At 35.8% G+C, this 21,407-nt stretch overlaps 1 protein-coding gene across 2 annotated transcripts in view; it reads left to right on the top strand.

Annotated features, from left to right (window-relative positions):
- FSTL5 (follistatin like 5) overlaps positions 1-21,407 on the top strand; it is a 317,677-nt gene that overhangs the window by 250,030 nt on the left and 46,240 nt on the right. Inside the window, exons 9-11 of one of the 2 annotated variants that reach the window (XM_075751810.1) lie at positions 1,169-1,330; positions 3,410-3,544; positions 19,761-19,787. In XM_075751810.1, the coding sequence (XP_075607925.1) occupies positions 1,169-1,330; positions 3,410-3,544; positions 19,761-19,787 (324 nt within the window). The remainder of the gene's footprint in view (positions 1-1,168; positions 1,331-3,409; positions 3,545-19,760; positions 19,788-21,407) is intronic. The other variant, XM_075751811.1, reaches the window with a different exon arrangement.

The following is a 21,407-nucleotide window of genomic DNA, read 5'->3' as shown; positions in this document are numbered from 1 at the left end:
TAGCAGATTTTTAGTTGGTAAGCATGTACTGCAGCAGGTTTCCAAACCTTGGAAAAGTGATGTCAATGATTATTATAATTTGCTAATAATGAAACTCAGAAGACTCGTCTTATAAATGTCCTGTTTAACCTCTTCATTAATGGTCTGGATGATGGGGCAGAGTTGTGCCTTCAGCAGGTTTGCAGATTACACAGAACTGGAAGGAGTGGCTGATACAGCAGGGGATCATGCTGCCATTCGGAAGGAATTTGACAGGCTGGAGAAATGGACCAGCAGGAACCTCATGAATTTCAACAAGGAGAAGTGCAAAGTCCTGCACTTGGGGAAGAGCAACCCCATGCACCAATAGATGCTGGAGGCCACCCAGGTGGAAGGCACCTTGGCAGAAAAGAACCTAGGGCGTCCTAGTGGACACAAGATTGAACATGACCTAGCAATGTGCCCATGTGGTAAAGAAGGCACATCTCCTAGGCACAGGAGATTCTGTCTGAACATCAGGAAACACTTTTTTTTTTACTGTGAGGGGGACCAAGCACTGCCACAGGTTGCCCAGAGAGGTGGTAGAATCAACCTCCTTGGAGATATTCTAAAATCTAGTTATGGTCCTGGGCAACTGCCTCTAGTTGGCCCTGCTTGAGCAGAGTTGCTGGACAAGATGACTTCTAGAGGTCTTTTTCAACAATTATGTGATTCTGTGATTACATGTTTTATAAAGGTACAATGGATTGCTGATAGGTGTTTTGGAGAGAGGAGAAAGGTGAAAGTTAAAGTGGTAAAGAAAATGTTTGTGAAACAGGACAATTACAATTTCTGTACATCACATCATAACTTACTGGGTGTACATTATTCATATTTTATAAAGAAATTTAAGGAAAAATATAAATCTTATTACTCAACCTCAATCCATTGAATTAGAATTCAGGTTTTTTTCATTGATACTACAGGCAGTGGAAAGAGGTTTTTCTCACAGAACATTCTTTCTGCTTCATAAACTCAGGGTGATAGAGTTCAGCATTGAATGTCACTGAATATGTGACTAATACTACATCTGTCTGTTGCACTGTTGTTGTATATAGCTGCAGGAGTCTTTAGAATTGCTTATAATTATTTTTTTTCTTAAAATGAAGATAATACTCTTCACTAAATTATAATTGTTTCCTGCCTTTAGTTCCACCAGTAATCCGAGTCTATCCAGAGAGCCAGGCAAGGGAGCCAGGTGTGACAGCTAGCCTTCGGTGCCATGCTGAAGGTATTCCCAACCCACAACTTGGTTGGCTGAAGAATGGAATTGATATCACTCCGAAGTTATCCAAACAGCTAACTCTTCAAGGTAAAGGGATGTATTTATTGTTTTCTCCAGGTTATAAATGCTTTATCAGTGCATCCTTTCCATACCAGCTGTCCTTCTTACAGAGTTTTAACCAAGGCTTGAAGTCTAAGCTAAAACATCTCAGAAGATGTTTTCCAGTTACTCCTCCAGACATATATCTTTTTTTCTTTTCTCTTTATTAGCATAGTGGTTGTACTTACTGACAGGACTACCAGTAAATTCCAATATGTTCTTCTCTATTAAAAAATGTGGTTTCAGAGTAGTGCAAGCAGCCCAAGACCCAATCCCGGGGCAGTATTAATTAGAATTTGTCACTACAACTATATTTGTGCCATTCAATGAGTATTCAACACTAATATTAAATTGAGAAACAATGCTTTTGTCTGTAAAGATTTTATTCTAATGCATTGATGTTAATCTAATTATTTTTCATGAGTCCAAATTTAAATTTAGATCAGAACATGGACCAAACTTTACCTTTACTGCAGCTCAGTTGAAAGAAGTTTTTTGACTGATAAGAATCTCAGTGAGAGTTGGGGACCTGATGGTGGAAAAGACAGGACGAAAAATACCTGAAATGGATCTGCTGTTTTCTGAGGGGTCTCAGCAGACCCCCAGGGGAGTGCAAAGACATGACACAAAAAAAACCCCACAAAACCAAAACAAGCCCTAAAAAAACCTAAAGGAAATTCTTACTTTTAATCAACAATAAAGGCCAGTCTTTGAATTTTCTATGAATCTTCAGGGCTCTGCAAATTCAATGAACCTTCCCAGCACTGCAGCTTCTGCAGTGATTTTTGATCAGCCATAGGAAAAAAAAATAAATTTTGTCCTGCCACTGTTCCCTTCAAAACTTGCTCTCATTCATCTGCAAAACTAGGATGTGTATTAGGACAGGACGGCAATCAGGCTGCAGTGTAAGAAACAGCGGGACAGCCAGACAGCAAAATGCCTCTCTGAAGAGAGTCTTACCTTCTCTTACAGGTGTCAGAGTCCTCTGTTCTTTCATGGCCCTCTCTCCTGGATGTATGTGAACAATTCCCTTGCAGAAACACTTTCCACTGAGTAGATAGTGGTGGACTCCTCCTCCATAACATCATTCTGTTAATTTCTCCTGCAGGGATTTGAGTGGAATTTTTTCCCCTCATCTCTGTATCCTGTATTTATGATAAATAAATAAGAATGATTCTTCTCTAAGGAAAAAAAAAAAAATCCATTTTCTTAAATATACTTATTTGAAATAAAATTTTGAAAATCTCATTGCATTTTCCCTGAGATTTCCCCAAGTTAAACTATCTATGCATTCATGTCAAGCAAAAGAGAGTCTAGGATACACCATATCCCGGTGCCCCTTCTAGTCCCTGTTTTAGAATACTTACAAAGCTTTTTTTTATAATATAGATCCTACAGTTGAACAAGTATGGTGTAGTTAAAACGCAATGAATCATTGGTCACATCATTATTCACATCACATTATTTAAAAGACCTTTGCCTGTGAAACCTGGACTGTTGCCATTCCTACTCAAGCTGACACACAACTCCTGAAGTGGTTTCCATAGACTCCCACACTGACGTAGGTGTAAAATTCCAATGTGCCTGTTTCTTCAGTTGTTACACTGCACTCACACAAAAACAAAACCAGGTGCCTCTGCTTACTACAAACAAATAATGTTATTAAAATTATTTATATTGGAATTTTAGCCCATTATGTTCCATAGAAACCTGGGTTATTTTGTGTAAAGCCAGTAATAGTATCAAGTGACCAAATGCAATATAAAAGCATAATATTTACCTGATTTAAAAGACAACCATAGTCATTTAAGCACATATAAAACCTCAGGCTGATATTTGGTTCTCATGTGCAAAATCAGCTGAGATATTCTGGATATCTGTGAGATGAATAATAGTGTATGTAATTCACTAGCCAGTTGAATACCTTTGGATTAGTTTGGCATACCTCCAAGTTATGAACTCAGGAATGAAAATGGTTTAATTACTAGGAGCTGAGAAAGCCTTCTGAATGTATAATCTGAAAGCACTGTAGCATGTCTGCACGTTGAATTTTTCCTCTGCTTTCAGCAAATGGCAGTGAGGTTCACATTAGCAATGTGCGCTATGAAGATACAGGAGCATATACTTGTATTGCAAAGAATGAAGCAGGGGTGGATGAAGACATTTCTTCTCTTTTTGTAGAAGACTCTGCTCGAAAGACCCGTAAGTATTATAAGAAGTGTAAAAATACACATAGCCCTCACTTAAATGTTAAATAGATATTAAAAGCTACGGAATATTAAATAAATTGAAATGAGTATGTGTAGATAACTTATTAAAAAACTCCAAAGTTTAAATAATGATATCCAAGGGGCACCAAAAGCAGAATGCATAATCTGAAGCTTATTTAGAAGTAAAATGAAAACTCTGATTAATTCTGTGAATTGACGTATTTTTCATATTCGTCTTAAATTTGGATAGTTTCGTCATGATAGATTTGTTGCATATGAAGGGACTATGAAGCAAAAAAGGAACTGGATGCCTAAATAAGGCAAAGCTGCAGCCCTGGTGTGATTTCTGGGGTTGATGGGGGTGTAGGAGGAAGGCCTTTTCCAGTCTTTCTTCCTGTATGTTCTTGAGATACATCAAGAGTCAAACTTGGCCCTCATTATATGAGTGTCATCACAGGACTCAATCTCACCTGCTGGAGTGGTCAGCAGGTCCAGACCAGTTCCAGCCTGCCCATGCTGTCTTGTGCCCAGATAACTGTGGCTCTCCAGAAATGCGGAGCAACAGTGACCACATTCACTTGCTAAACTGGGAGTTCAATGTGTCAAAGAAATCTCTACCACTACCGAAAAGTAGCTTGCTTTACCCTCTGTTGCATGGTAGTGAGGCTTATAAACCCTGTTTACCTATTATTTGTCTGCCTTGATACTTCTTTCCCCTTCCCTTTTCTCCGCTCCTCAGAAAAATCCATTCCTGAGTTTACACTTCACCCGTTTGTTTTTGCTATTTGTTGTTGTTGTTTTTTCTTTTAAATCTGTTACTTTAATGAATAATACATATTCATTAGAAATATATCCAGCAAATTGATAGTTATTTTACTAGTGAGTCTGATTGCATTAACTTAAGGCATTCCTATTTATCTAGAAGCTTATTCAACAGTGATGAGTACTCGGCAGAAGATACTAGAGGCAGAATTAGTAGCACTGCAAGTCCGCCCGACCCTTCCTGGTGTAAGACACTGAGTTTAGTTACATATAGTTTTGTTAAGCTTTAAACATTTCAGAGGAAATCTTCCATGCAGGAAAATTTTATAATCCAAATATCTTTACTTAGCTGCTTTCAGTAGCACTAATTATAACTGTCATTTCAGAAGTCTTAACGTGTTGGGGTTTTTTAAGTGACATGAAAATGACTGCTCAGACGTTTCTGAGAAGGCAGCTAAGGATAAGTTGTTTGATCAAGGTGAATTTCTAGTAATCTGTTGATGTGAAGTAGCTCAGTCACCTCCATTTGCCTTTTGCAGTCTGTGAAAAATGTTGTGAGTTTTGCCAAATTACAAAACCCTGACAAACAATAATTTGTTTATGCTTGGTAAAGACTTGTTTGGCCTTAACAAAACATTTATATTCAACTGTATGTTTCCAAGTATTTTAAGTCTTCAGAGGACACAATTATGTAACTACCTGCAGTGGTTATGCAGGAATACCCACACCTATGCATAATACTCTTTTCAGGAATCGTAATGTGATGCAATAATTTTATATCTTTACGGGATTTGTAAAATCACGTGCTACACAATGAACACTGCTTGCAACAAATGCTTTACAATCTGTTAGCAGTAAGTTGTTACAATGGCCATTGGTGTCATTAAAAATTTAAATGAAGGAAGGCAGAATATAAACCAAATTAATTCTAAGACAATCCATCCAAAAGACAGAGCCTCCTTCCTTTCTATAAAAGTCATTTACTTTGCAAGTTCTATGTTGTATGTTGAAGGGAGGCATTTTACCATTGTGTTTCCTTGGTGTCTGAACACGGTTTCCTAAAAATTGGTGGATGTGTAAATACACATCCATAGCTGCATAATTATGTCATTCAATTATAGGTGCAGCAGATATTTACATGAGATGCTTACTCTGGTACTCTCGATTCGCTTACTTTGACTCAGAATCCCATTTCTGTACAGGCAAGACGACTATGGTACATACTACTAAAAAAAGCAATTACTATCAATATCATTATCACAACTACATGAATAAACTGCCCTCACAGGTACAAATTTTGATAGATGCTGTTTAAAAAAAGTCCCTTTACAGACAGGAGTTGTTAGCAGTAGAAAAGTAATGCAGCAAATTAGGGATTATTAGGGAAGAAAATGACATAGGTAAAACCACCTGGATTTGTGGGCTTTTGTTCCCTCACCCACATGTTTTAAACACACAGCTACTACTACTTTAATTCCAAGCCTGCTGATTAGGTCACAAGTTACATTCTAAAGATAGTCTCTGGTGATGTAAATGTGGTTTCATATGACCCAATATAACCTATACCTGTCACAGATGACGTTTTTATAAATAATTTTGCTTTTATCCTCCTTTGAGAGAATAAAGCAGACATGTTTGGGGTTTTTATTTTTTTTTTTTTTTTCTTTACTGGAGTACTCCCTTCTGGAAATCTTAGGATATTTCTTTGAACAGAAGTAGAACAGATTCTCACTAGCTTTTCAGTTAATCTGGGCTTGTCTACTCTTTAAATGTCACATAAGGTAAAAATCATAGCAAAATAAAAGCATTTCAGAACATTGAGTTGATTGGCTATTGAGCGGGTAGTGAGAAATTTTACAGCGGAGCTCTAAAATATAAATTACAATTGCACTGCATTGAGCATGACAGTAATTTCATAAGCCACATAATGAATACAGAACACAGTTCCATTTTTACCAATGTATGTATTTTATTTCCTGGAAAGTTTAATAGTCAAAGGAAATGTTCACTTTTGTACTTATGCGACCAATTGTTTATGTGCATATGAAAGCTTTTGGGTTTAATGCTACTTGGTATAATAAGCTCAATTTTTGGTAGTTATCTGTGGAATCTTATCTTTAACACATGCCAAATTTGTAATGCAGAAAACTCTGTACGGTGCTTTGAGAAAAATTTAATATATGTAGCAGAAAGGGTATAGCTAGCTCTTTTTTTTTTTTTTTTTTTGGTTTTTTTTTTTTAAATAGGTATTGTAAACAGCTCCTAAGAGAATAGCTTGTATTTTCTGGTACCTCTGCCTAAATTAAAACCAGTGCCATCACGGATAAATAGATTGTTAAATAATAAGTGAAGCTTTCCTTCACCTGTGTGCCTAAAAATGTTGTCAGATTGCTAGGTTTTCAAAATTCACAGTATTGGTTACAGAGGTATCTAATTCATGTGTCTGTATTATAAACAGAAAAGAAATAGAGTGAATGGCAAACCTATACGGAATTGCAGGAAGTGTGATGCTAGTAGCAAAACCAAAAATATATAGAGTATGACTTAGGGGTGCCAGGGCATTGTTTATTTTAAAGTTTCCAGTTTCAGAAATGTGAAATCCAGTTCCCAAGAAAAGTCAATATACTTTAATGATACTGATTCATCATCAAGATGGTAATTTGAGATGGAAATGAATGGAAAATACTGTGTAAGTGCTTTGTCATCGAGATCCTTTCAGTTGATGCCAGCACTGAACACAGAACCATTGTTCTGTCACACATAGGTAAAATTTTTAATAATGGATGACAGTCTCAAGAATAGTTTGGCCTCTTAGCACATGAGCCTTTTTCAATGTGCACTAAAAATAAAACTTCTGAAAATATGTTTTCATTGTGTCGTTCTCAGGTGAGAGGAATTAATTTTCTTTAAAATACCTTAACTTCAGCATTGTTTTTTACTGGTTAACTCATTCTGTAGCTGAACTTTGATACGCTTAAGATCTATGTCCAAACAGAAGTGCACTTTTTGCTAGATTTGTGTAGTTGTAAGGGAAATTTTTAGTTTATATTACCCATATAAACATCTGTTAGAAGTACTAGTGATAAATGTCTGGTGCTGTCTGTTATCAGATCCTGTTTAATTCCTCTGATGTTGACCATTTAGACTGAAGCATTCCATTATTGTTCTCTGTCTCCAACAACAGCTTTTTTTGTTGCTTTTAATTTTTAATGTTTCTGCTAATATACTATGGCCACTCCTGAAACAGACGTTAGGACGAAAACATGATTTTACTCATCTTAAAAATGCTATAGGCCTTTTGCTTGAAAGCTTTTTATATCACAATCTGGGACTTGATATATGTGGTTCATGCAGTGAGATTATCACTAGAACATACTGTGACAAAAATAATGATTTGTCTGGTGTTTGACACAGGAAAAATCTCCAAGCAGTCGGTGATTTATATAGTGGGCAGACACTTTTGGGGAGTTTGGCAGAGTTCTGAAGATGCCATTTGCATGCAGTAGACCCAGACTTTAAGACTACCAGAACAGAGTAAATTCTCAATGTAACTGGTTTTTTTTTCCCTCTGTGGGCTTTTGCGGATGTGAAAGTCAGGATAATTTTCTTTTGCTCTTGGCTTTTCTTGGCTTCTTGACTAGTCCTCCAAGTAGCACCCAAGGAAAGGTAGGTAAGAGGAATAAGACTGAGTAAATTGAAAAAGTGAAAGAGACTTGGGGAGAGGGTCAATGGAAGAGGCCAATAATGTGAGGAAGAAAGGGAGGACACAGGCAGCAGCAGGTGAAAGAGGACAGGTTAGTGAGAACACTTAAACACTGAAGGAGAAAGAATGGGACGAAAAAAGGATAGAAGAGCAAGGGCAAAATAATCTCTTAAAAGCTACATAATAATCCTCTGTAAGATGTGGAGTTGCATCCAGGAGTATCTAGTCGCTTTAATGTCTTGTCATTAAATTTCTGTGATCATACGACGACAGTGTACGTCTTGTACTGCTGCTCCTTTTTAATCCATGTGAAGAATAACGCTACTTCTAGTACCAATTAAAACAAAGAAGAGAGATATCTCAGAAGACTGAACTTTCTATTGTTCTAGTAAGTGAGCATTTTATTTAACTTGCCTTTTTAAGTAAGACAGCATATTGGAGTATAAAAGTATACTAAAGGAAAATATACAAACGTGAAAACAAAATTAGTCAAAAGGTTTGTAGGTAGAAACAGTCTATAGCGTGAGATAATTTTGACAGCATTTATTTATCTGGCTGTTCACGTATCATTTTGACCATCTTTGACAGAAAGTAGTTGGTTTCCCTGATCTAAGTGTCTAAATGCAGTTTCACTAATTGAACTGTCAGTAATTCTTCTTCAGGCTTTGAAGTATACTGCTTCTGTGTCAGACCTGAAGAAGGGCTTGTATGTGTGAAAGCCTTTCTGCTTTTTCCAACACTGCCAATTGCCGCAGAGCCAATTGCGAAGAGCCTGACTCTGTCTTCTTGAGAATCTCTGTGTGGGTGTTGGACAGTTACTATTAGGTGCCCCCAAAGCCGCCTTCTCTCCAGGCCCACTTCTCTTGTTAATTTTCTTCCTGGTGTGCACACATTTTATAATGTGGCCTTTTGTCCTCACTGCTGCTTACCAGCAGGGCCCTTGCCTGAGAATTTTTAGATTTTGTAATCTCTGTTGGAAAAGCTGTATTTTAATCTGAGAAAATTTGTCCTTAAACTGAAAACAAATGATTCGTGAAAATGCTCTACTGTAACTGGAAACTACTTCGGACCTTTATGATATTTTATAGAAATGTAAAACCTTTTTTTTTTTTTTTTGCTTTTCCCACTAGATATTAATCTTTTGTGTATTGATTAGCATCTTAGATTCATAAAGAAAACAAAAATTCTAGGTACAACTGTGTTTCTTGTGCCTTCTTTATTGGTTTATATACCTTTTCAAAACATTCATTTTAAAGTATCATGACTTCGATAGTCAACAAGAGCCATGCAGCATGTACAATGAATAGATCTGTACATCCTGCTTCTACAACAGTAGCATCCAAAATGTTTCTGAATGCAAGAACTGTTCTGTTTTAATTCTCTAGAGACTGGAAATACTTTTTGCGCTGTGAATTCCATTTTCCCTCAAGTTTACAGTTAAAACCATTGAGAATGAGATGGCTTGTCTGGGTGATAGCTGGATAACCCCTGCAGTGACTGCTAAAAACATTCTGGGGATTAACGACCTGGTCTAAATCTCATTGAAGACAGCAGAGTCTCCCCTACTGTCATGCTCCTCTAATAATACCTGAGAGAACTCAGCTGTGTTGGAAGGAGTCTCTGGCATAATCACATTTGTAACACAAATAGCAGTTTAAAATCTGGTTTTAGTTTCATCCAATGTCGTTTGATTTTTTGGAACAGATATTTCATGGATTCATAGATTTAAGCATGATGGAACCATTTCATCTAACTAATCTGTCCTCTCCATTTCACAAGACATTAAATTGCATCCAGTTCTGCCTGAATGCCTGCTTTGTTTGCCTGAAGTGTATCCTCCCAGAAATACATCTACCTGAGTTAGAGACACAAAAAGTCAGAGATTCCCTCATTTCTCTTGGTATTTTGCATTACTAATTAATCAGTTCCACTAATATAGAAAAATATATTTTGAAGTCAGTTTTTCCTTCAGTTTCCTCCTTTCATTCTCAGTTTTTTTCCAGTAAATTGGCTTCTATGGATTCTTGCCCTATGAATATATCTTTGTTAAATATTTATTACTTTATCTCATAAACACTAAATAGAAGTTTCTCATAATAAGACAGTTACCATAGGACTTAGAGGGTCTTTTGGCCTTGAGGATTGTAATTGGTTTTGGTACGGTTTTCTTAAAAAATGGGAGCTGCTCTTTGCAGAAGCAAATGTATTGTTTCTTTAATATCCTGGAGAGATACGCATAATTGGTAACATTTTGCTTCCACATCCGCTGATCCCTTGTCACTTTTTTCCACTAATATCAGCAGTGGACGTTTATGTTTATATATTTATCCTCCATGTATCCTATATCCTATTGGGCCTCACTTTCCAAATCCTGCTCCTTCCTACCTGTCTCAGCGCCTCAGCGTAGACAGTCTGCATTACTTTTCCCTAGATGTCTAAATTTGCGTTTGGCTATATGGAAACATAATTTATTTTAGAGATGTACTTGACAAAGTAATTCAAACAAGTTTTTGAAACTGTTATTTGTCATAACAGGTAATTCACAGACTTCTTAGGAAATGATTTTATGTTTGTTTACAGATCATTAATGAAAATGGTTAAGACAAGACTCACTACCCATTGCTCTGGACACATTCCAGCACTATCTTCTTCACCTTTTACTAATGATTTAACAATGAAAACTGCTTTTTCAGATTGATCAGCTTGGCAGGTTTTAATTCAATTAACATTTACTTTACTACTATTGTATAGCTCTAATGTTTAATCAGAATATTCTGTAGTAACAGATGTTTGGGAAAATTCTGAGTTACATCTATATGAATTTTTATATTACCAAACTTCGAATTGCATCAAAGAATATAATCAGGTTTGTTTGAGAAGACCTGGTTTCCATTAGAACGTATTAGCTGACCTATAATTATATTCTCATCCTTTGATTTCTTACCGAATTGAATTCTGTGCAAGTGTTGTCTATTCTTTTGTCTGGGACATACATACACCAGTCTAACTAGCCTACAGCTACTTGAGTTATTAAGTTTCAAGGAGTGGGGGAGTTACTAGAGGCATATGTAGTGGTATTCCTCTTGAGGTTTATGATGTATTCTGAAACTTACTCAAAACTAATAGCACCAGACCAAACATCCAAAACAACTTTTAGCAAGTATTTTTATGTACTTCATTTGGACCTGGTTATTTTAAGTGTTTGTCTTGACTACACATTGTTTACTCTCTTTTTTTTTTCCTTTGTAAGGCACAAAGTATTTAATCAGCCTCTTTTTTCAATTATTATCCTGCTTCTGTGCAAATACAGAACAAAAATATTTATAGAATATTGTCAATGGAACATTAAAAAAAAAATCTGGTTCGTATCGGTACAATTTAAACCTTGATTAACTCTGATATCACAATGCTTTTCTTCTACCTTTAGCAGCCATTTGTGATGATTTCTGGGGCCTTTGCTGCTGCATTGGTGTGAAGGAATATCAAGCTGCTTGAACTTCTGTTAGAATGAAAATGGGATGTTAATTGTAACTCAGGATACTTCCTTTCTTAAGGACGGCTATTTCTCTCTTTTTGTAAATGGGATCTTTATTCTAGCACTCCAGCATCTCTGGAGTAACTGATAAAGGTGGCTTTTCATTTTCTAGCTTGCAGTACATACAGATGCATTTTAAGGAACTCTCAAATCTTTTGTGTACTCATAGCTTTCTTCTCCATACTGTTGGATTTAGCAACATGTAAAGCATGAGCACACAAATTGACAAGTCCACTGCAGATTTATGTTGATGACTACCTTTGATAATCACAACCAGATTTGGATCAACCCAATTCCTGGAAGCCATAAGGCAAACAAAAGTCATCAGTTTGCTCTTGTTGAAACACTGTGTAGAAGCTGAAAATTTACCATATAGAAAATTTACATATAGAACAAAGATAATTTGACAGTGTATCTTGACAGTACATTTATGAGAAAGGTGCAGTGGGGAAGATGTTACTGCCTTTGTTGATACAATATACAAAAATAATCACAAATAGAGGAAGAAGAAATGACACCTTCCATTTATGGGATTTATTTATTTGTTTAGATTACATTCAGGTAGTATTAGGACCAATGGAATTGGTCCAAATTTCAAATTTTAGTCAAAGTAACGTTAGCTTATGCATTCAAATATAATGCGTAGCTAAGGAGTATAAATAAACCATTTTGTAAGCTTAGAAAAACATAGGAAGGAAAAATTATACTAGCATGGGAATATTTAATTAAAATAATGGAATAGAGTATATCAGTGTAATCTACAGATCTAAAGAAAATCTGACAATACAGAAAACAGGAAAATAAAAAAGGTTGATCATCACAAGTGAATATGTTCAGGGGTGACTTTCAGATACTTAAAAATCTTATCTTCACTACTAGTAAAATAACTTTAAAAATCTTTATTTTTTTTCTTTCTTGATGACTTTGACAGGTACATCAGTTCTGCTTTGTTTTCCTCTCAGTTTCAATTTAGCATAATCCTATCAAACTAGACTCATAGATCATGAAAGCATGTGCTGTTCCCTTTAAAGCTAAACAGTTCTGTGGGTTTGTTGTTTATTTTATTTTCTCTTTTTTACAATATTTTCATTTCTCTTAATGTTTTCCAAAACTTCATTTTATAAAATGAAATTTAGTTTTCCATTGATTAATATGACTTCTTAAGTCTTTCCTCTAAATTTTATTGAGACATACATGTGCACCTTGGGGAGACAATTGTCATGATAGAAAGTTATCAAGTAATTCCATTAAGGAATTTTCAAGACTAATTTGACAGTACTTGATGATATGTTAATATTTAGTAGCTTTTACTCTTGGTCATCGATCACAGACTCTTGTGTTACTCAGTTCACCTGCTATGACATCATCATATATTGCAAAGCAACTTCTCCTACGGATTCTTTCACTTAATCACAGAAAGCAGGATAAAAATTATCTGCCTCATGCACAGTGTCTTGGGGCTAAATTTAAAAAATAATATATCTGTTCCATGCCATTAAGTAGATCTATTTCTAGCTGTACTTTTTTTACATAATGTCATAGTCCTATCACCTAACAAGAGATTATGTGATCTGAATGCTACTGACTTGACAGGTTTATGGCCATCATAAGCAACCAGGCATCTCCACTGTCTAGAACTTGGAATGAGACTAAAAGCCTTTTGACTGTGATTTATGGCCTAAATTCTCTCTGAAAGGCTTTATGCAACTTTAATAGAATCTTCCTGTCACATCTTATACAGAATGGTACCTATTTACCTAATTTCCTCAGAGATAATTTATGCTGGCATTGTATTTTATGGCAGAGCTAAACAAGTTTATACTTGTTGACAGCATCGTAAGCAAAGACTTTATTTCAAACTTCCAAGTATAGGGTAGAAATTCAGCTCATGAACCATGTTTTCTTCCAACTAGTGTAGACTGGATTGAGTTAATGTGCTATGGGAAGGGACTTCAGCATGATTCATTTTAAAGATTTGTAGAAAATAAATTAAAGAACAGTAAGTTAACATGGTCATATTTGACCAAAAGTAAAGTGTCAACTGTGATTTTTAACTGATAAATAATAGTTTAACGTTTATGAAAATAGATAATTGATTATTGTATTAACCTAACCTGAAATGAAATTAATGTGCATGTCACATAAGAACAGAATGGAATTTTGACAGAATTTGTATTGACATAATTACTTTTTAAAAAGTTGAAGCGAGCACTAGATAAGTTTTGGGGAAAAAAGGGTGTGTTTTTGCTTCACAAATAAATTAAGGTTGATATATATATTTATATTTGTGTATAAACCTACAAATCTGAATTTCTTATAACAATAAAATTAAAAGCAGATGTGTGCATAAAGGTTTTCATTCTGCTTGGTAGTGGAAGTTGAGCAAAAAGTAAATCACGTTAAACTCGTCTTCACTTTTAGCACTATTATTAAAACAAAAATAATAATTAAAAACTTGTGTGGCTCAGGAACTAGATTGTAATGATGGTATAGATTTACCCTGTAACATAAAGCTATGTGTTTATACATTGGAGATATGAGAAAAAAAGGGTAAGATAACAGATACATTCTCTTGATGATGTCTAGAAGATTAATCAGAACAGTTCCCAATGGTGGTGACTATCAGTGAAGTAAGCAGACAGCATCCCTTCAAACATCTTGAAACTATTTTTTTTTATGCAATTAAAAGTACAACAGATCGTGGTGGGACAATTCTGAAAAGTAATGTTGAATTCCACACTTCTGCCATAAGCGATTGAAGGCTTGGAAAGGGGCAGTGGTTTCCTGTCTGATGACGCAAAGTCTAGCACAATGAGCTCATAGGAAATGGTTGCTGTTACGTTCTGATAGAAATTCAGGTAAAATATTTATAGAATTTTAAATACAAAGCTTGTGTTTTGATGAAACAAAACCTGGAATTATAAACTGGTTCTATATTCATGAACAATCATTATTTGTATTCAGAAGATATCAGTGGATTTCCCACCCTGACCCCCCCAGTTTATTGGAATAATATATAATGCAGAAAAAATGTCTTTGTGCTGTTTTTCCCTCTTCTTAAAGCCATTTTAAACTGCATTCTTCTCTTAGTGCAGCAAGCTAGGAAATTTTTCAGATGTTAAGGTTTTAATTTATATCCGTTTTGTTTGTTTGAGTGCGGTGCAATAAAATAACATTTTATGAAAACATTTTATTTAGCTTTCATGATATTTAATGCCAGGAGAAAAGAAAGGAAAAATTCAGATTATTTAACCACATATACATAACATAGGTACAAAAGAATGACAGTTTTTAATTAAAAAAAAAAATTAAAAGCTTATTCAGCATTTTTATTTGATAATGACTACTGAAGCATGTCATACAAATGGGAAAACTGTTTCTGGAAGAAAATTGAGCATTGTACTTCAAGAATCAGTTTCTTTTCTGAATCTTATTGCCCTGATCTTGTTTTTTCTCTGTGTGTATATTATATATAGTATTGTGTGCTGATTACTGATAATGTGAACATCTAATAATATTGCCAAAAGGAAGCAGAAGAGCTACATCTAATCTCCAAACTTATTGAATGTCAATCCTGCACACACAGACAAAATATTTATATACATTATTTTCAACTGTTATGCCTTAAATGGTTGGAAAAAAGAAAAGTAGGGAGGAAGAAGGCTGTAGTTGCCATAGTTGGAAGCTTTGATGTTGGCTGTTGAGACAGAAAAGTGAACATTATGCGTGTATTACATGGGGGGGTGGGGGGGGGAAGAAAGAAATCCTCTTTCAAGAAAGCATGGATTTTCCCCTGTTCTGTACTGGTTGGGTGGGGGGAGAGAGAGACGGTGCAGTATTCTTTTTTGATATCAATATAAAAGGCCCAACAACAAACAGTGTAATAAAATAGCTGCTTTAACAAGATAGAATAAGATGATGAATATAGATAGTGAATAAATCTTATGTTCCTTCAGATGCTGGGCACCCTGCATTCATGTGGATTTTCCCACAGCACACTGTGCAGATCCTGTCTATGGAGAGGTTCCCGTGTGGTGGTTTTTATCTTGTGTAAAAAACAAAATCATGTACCTTCTGGCCAGTTGCAATATTATCTCTGTCATAACCCCCAGCAGTGTGCAGCACAGGCTATTCTGGGCATTCTGGTGTATACCCTCGCAGCAGCTACCCATGCTAACATACAGGCTTCTCAAACCCTAAGTGCAAGGCCCAATGTAGCTGACATAGCCTGCTCAAGGTCACTAACTCCTTGAATACAATGTCTTCTGCAAGGCTCCTAGTATGTCTCCTGATGTTATTTAATAACTGCATGTTATCTGAATACCTGTCTTTTTATGAAATCAGGGAAATAGGGCACAAGAGAAGATGACAGAAGTGGTGTTCTGTCTTAAAACCAGACACTGTTGCTGAGATCTGTCAATAATGTATTTTTACATCCTGAACTTTAGAAATGTGTGAGAGTTGAGTATAGGATGTGGCTGAAGATGTTAACTTTTGCTTAACCAAAAGGGAAGGTAAAACAATGTGTTCCTTAGCGTACTTTCCATCTACGGATGTTGTGCTTTTCCAGCGTTGCAGTCTTTATCTCAAGACTGGATGTCTTTCTTGAACAGATGTTACAGGACTGATTAAAAAAATAAGTGAGGTTTCTTGATCCGTATTAGGTGAGGTGATGGCTGTTATTTATCATTTTATATTGCACTCTTAGATAATGTCTCATTTTTCTTCAAACTGATTTGTTAATTTTACAATTAATAAGTATGGGGCTTTTAAAGCTCTCTTTTTATCCTCTTTTATATTTTTTGAGCAAAAATCAGAACCCTATGTATCGTTTTGCATTAACACAAATTAATGTGTTCTGTACTTAGCATCTTAAATCATTTGATGCTGTGTAGTTCCACACATTTGAATAATTATAATTACTTTTTATTTTCTTTCCTATGTCACCCGTATAAAAAAGACTTTATCAAAGTAGAACTTTATGGCTAAATTTACGGATCCTCAAGTGCCATATATTATATGGTTCTTTCCTCACAATGTGAAGACAAAACTAATTTTAAGGAAAATCCTCCAGGTTGCCCTGGGGAAATTAATTTGCTTTGTTCCAGAAAAAAGGCTACATAAGATGACATAGACAAACACAGAACTGTCATCTGAATATAGAGCCACTGTCTGGGCATGCAGGGATAAAGTTAGAAGTTCCAAAACCCACTTGGAGCTAAATCCAGTGAGGGACATGAAGGACAAAAGATGGGCTTCTGTAGAGACAGCAGCAGCAAAATGAAGACTGGAAAATACGGGTCTGTAGCTGAGTGGGGCAGGCGACCTGGTAGCAAAGGACGTGAAGGGGCCAAGCTGTACTGAAGGTTGTCGTCACATCAGTCTTTACTGGCAAAACTGGCCCAGAAATGCGAGACCAGTGGAAAAGTCTGGGAAGGAAATCTTCCTCTGGCAAGGAAGCCTCACCCGTGGTCGATAGGATCAGATTAGAGACCATTTAAACAAACTGGATATTCAGAGGTCAAAGGACCTGGATAAGATGTAGCCACAAATGTTGGGCAAGTTGGCCCATGGCATTGAGAGGCCACTCTTGATAATCTTTGAAGGATCAAGGTGATCAAGGGGAGGTTTCTGCAGGCTGGAATAAAGCCAGCGTCAGTCTTCAAGAAGAGCAAGAAGGAGAATCCAAGACATGGTAGGCCCGTCAGCTTCACCTTGATCCCTGGGAAGAACATGGAGCAAGTAACTCTGGAAACCATTCCCAAAACCATGAAGGATAAGAAGGTGTTTAGGAGCAGTCAGCATGGATTTATGATGAGGAAGTAATGCCTGCTCAACCCAACAGCCTTCTGCGATCAGGTGACTGGCAGGGTGGATGAGAGTAGGAGTGGATGTTGTTTATCTTGTCCTCAGAAATGTTTTGGATGTGGTCTCCCATGAAAGACAAACTGATGAAGTACAGGCTAGATGTATGGACAGTGCGGTGAACTGAAAACTGGCTGAACTGCCGGGCCCAAAGGTTAAGATCAGTGCCACCAATTCCACCCAGAGGTCAGTCACATGCGGCATACCCCAGGGTTGTTTCTTTCCTCCTTCTGTCTGTCAAAGTACAAATGACTGATTTAACACTTCAGCAAGGGGAAACAAACATAAGTATCTTAGCATTCCCTCTTTGACGTTGTCAGCTGGTATACAGAAAGATTTGACTCTGTATAGTGCTCACAAAGCAGGGGCCACATTTAGTCGATGGGAAGGACAGTACTATGTTGTCCCAATTTCTTCTCCTTTTGATCATGGAATATCTTTGGGGACACTTCAGTTGCTTTCCTCCTGCAGTGAAAAAAATATATTTTCTGTAGCTCTAAAGCCATAAGGATATAGTTCTCTCTTAAATGTCCTTTTTATACAAATCAACACTTTTTTCTTCTTGTCTAAACTAAAATAATTCAAGATCTCTTAAATTGTTCAGTCCATTCTTTCTGTAGTTGCAGTACTGATGATCTACTGATTAGATCTTTATTAAAAAAAAAAAAATACCTGTTAATAAAACATCAAACTAATATTCCATCTCACGATTGCAATTTATAGACAGAGGTCTAGTTTAGGAGAATAATCAAATAGTTTAAACATAAGCAGCCAAATGTTGTTTAGAAGATATGTTCACGTCTGCCACTGAAATATATAGTAAACCAAATCCATTTTGTTCTATCAGCACTGGATATAAATCTAAGAGTCATACTGGTGTTAGCAATTTAGTCACCAAGAAGTTTCATTCAGAGCAGTTGGACGTCTGGAGAATACATACTCCAAGAGTGTGACAAGAAGGTACACTCCATTAATCTTGGCTTTTGGCAGTTTACTGGATCCTAACAGTTCAAATATTAAAGGAAAAGCAAGGATGATATCTGAAAATAATGCACACATAATAGTCCAGAGAATTAATCTGGTTTAAAGATAATAAAACACAGACTAAGCATGTTTGAAAGCTGCGCTGATGTTCTGCCTTGGGAAAGGGGAACTATTTTATTCTAGTATTCAGTATCATTTCAACAATATTACTGCTACTTTCTACTTCTGTGGGCATCTGTCATTTGTGCACTTCAAAACACTGAGGGTAAAAAGTAATCATCACCTTCATTTTGTCAAGGGATAACTGAATGACATGGTTTAAATACTGTGTCTAAGGTCACATAATGAGGTAGCTCTATTGAGAGAATATGGGAAAAAATCAGGAGACAAAAAATAGTAGAGGAGAGGGAGAGAAAAAGCAAAAGCCCAGTGTCTTTGTCATCCTAAACCTCTGAATCACGGGCTTGTCATGATTCAGAAATTAGATTGACACTTTTTCCAAGGACCCTTCTACATATTTGGGGCTCTGTATATTCTTTCAGAGATTTTTTTTTCCCTCTATTTTTTAAGATCATTACTTTGCAAAACACTTTGGTTTTCAGTGATGGTGTTTTAAACAATTTATTCCATGGCATACTGAGCTCTAAATATTTAAAATTTGTGAAATTATATTTGCTTTCTTGTTCTTCTCCCCAGGCAGAAAGAGCAATATTAGGATAACTAGTTTTCACTGATCTCAATTGTAAACAAGATGGACAAATACAACTTATGTTTTCATGGAAAAAACAACTTAAACAGTTGGTTACCATGCCATCTTACAGTTCCCATCTTGGTCTTCTAAAGATAATGGCCAACATTATACAGCATGACAACTTTGGCAGCACGGCTGTGTTACAGCAATACAGAATTATCTTGTATGCATTTTGTCTTTGCACGTGTCTCTCATAACTATGTCCTGAGATAAATCTCTTCAAAGTCCAGTGCTCCAAGGAAATTATGACATTACATCACCTGTAATTAATATACATAATTTATGTGTATGCAAACTCCATGTGCTTTTTGTAATGGATTATGAAACACACTATTGATAAATGTTAATGGCATTAACTTGGCGGGGGGTGATGGCGTTTACCCTAACTCCAAAAACTATGATGGCTAATCACAATTTTGTCACGTGACACAGAGAACTTTATTTAATCTTATTGTTAATTCACTATTCTCATTGATTTACCTGTAGAAGTTTTTTAGTGAATCAGTTAGTTAAAGCATCATAATTTTAACAGAATGGATATATCATTTCATAGATTTTTTTCTTGTTCATTTGTGTTTTCTGTTTTTTCTCTCTCTTACATGCTGCAGTTGCAAACATATTGTGGCGAGAGCAAGGTACTAATACAGATGGCTTTTTTCATATTTTCTACAATACGATAAAATGCTCAACTATTGTTCCTTTTGTGTGTTGTGTGGTTTTGGTGTTTTTGTGTTCAGACTCTACAGTTTCAGTAATTATCTTCCCCTTTACAACATTTGAGGGATTTGATTTAAAGAAAAAATATAGTGGAAAATAATCCTTTAAATACTCATGCCTTTGTGAACTGCTTTTCCTTTTGGGGAGAGAGAAGGAAATAAGCTGTTCAAACATTTCAGACAATTACTCAAAGGGATACAAGAAGCTCAGATTTAAAATGTAGACTTTTAACTTTTTGCTTGTTTGCTGACATGATAAAACTTCCAACCAATCAGCCTTTATGCTGTTGGGATTGATCTTGTACGAATCATTCTTATTTGACAAAATTATAATCTTAAATAGTTTAATTAAAATTGAGGTACAAGTTGTTGCTTATTGAGACAAAGCATTTTCATCTTATACTCAGGAAGGGTTTGTAAATAAATGTTGGGAGGGGGAATGGAGATTTGTAGTTTGTGACCAACTGAAGGATAAATATAAACACAGGCAATATCAGGTGTTAATTACACAGAAAGCACGGAAATATATTTTACTGACAAGGATAGGTATTTATTTTCACATATATGAGATAATCTCATAAAGCATATTGCAGAAAAATGTCATAAAGTGTTGTGAGCTCTCATTTTGTTGCTCTAAGTAGTCTGTTCTTAATTTAAAGTTGCAGTTTAGGAATTAATGTATTTCAGTAATAGGAAATGTTTCAATTATTTCCATTGGAAGATTGGTAATACTATAAGTGGATCAGGCTTTGCTATGAAGCCATGCTACAAATTATATATCTGCATGTTTCTTAAAGATTTATTTTAAATTAATTTAAAGATTCAAAAATCTGATATTTCATTTGCCTAATTACATAGTAACATTTCCCAGTGTGTTTACAAATATGAACTATTTATTTTTTTATATTCCTGTTTTACCAGTTGCTCAGCTGATATAAACAATCAGTTCCCAGATTGTAGTGGAGCTCAGCTGTGATCCTCCTCCTCTATTGGTCTTGCGGACTTCAAATGACTTGTTCAGAGTAACACAGTCCCACTGTTAGTTAAACTGATGCACAACAAGATTCTAACTCCAAAGTTTTCAAATATATGGTATTCTCACAGCTTATTGGGAAAGTATCACTTGTGTTTTATCTTGAATAAAATGGAAACCATGATTTGCACCCCCTTGATTTTTTTTAGCAGATTGTCTTTTCAAGTCAAGTCTTGTGTTGCTTTCAGTGGTTAGAAGGAACTCTAGGAAAGTTTAAATTCTGTGACACTAGAGACCAATTGAAAACAGTAGCTTACCAACATGCTTGTGGTAAAGACATTCCAATTTCTCTGTGACTCTTGGGAAACTAAACAGAAAGCAATTTATAGTAGAAATTGAGAATGCGAAGTGACAATATCATCATCTAGAGCAGATTTTCTTAATCTCTCCTGTGTTTCTCATTGGCCAATCTTTGTGTTTCCAGCAAATATTATTACTGGTTGCAATGTCGGAATTCGTTTACAAGAAAGCAATACCCTGAAGACGCCAATAAGCATCACTACAAA

The sequence above is a fragment of the Balearica regulorum genome, chromosome 4 (assembly GCF_011004875.1).
Source record: "Balearica regulorum gibbericeps isolate bBalReg1 chromosome 4, bBalReg1.pri, whole genome shotgun sequence".
NCBI classification, from domain to species: Eukaryota; Metazoa; Chordata; class Aves; order Gruiformes; family Gruidae; genus Balearica; species Balearica regulorum.
Note: the sequence above shows the minus strand (reverse complement) of the source record. Positions and strands in the feature narration are given on the sequence as shown.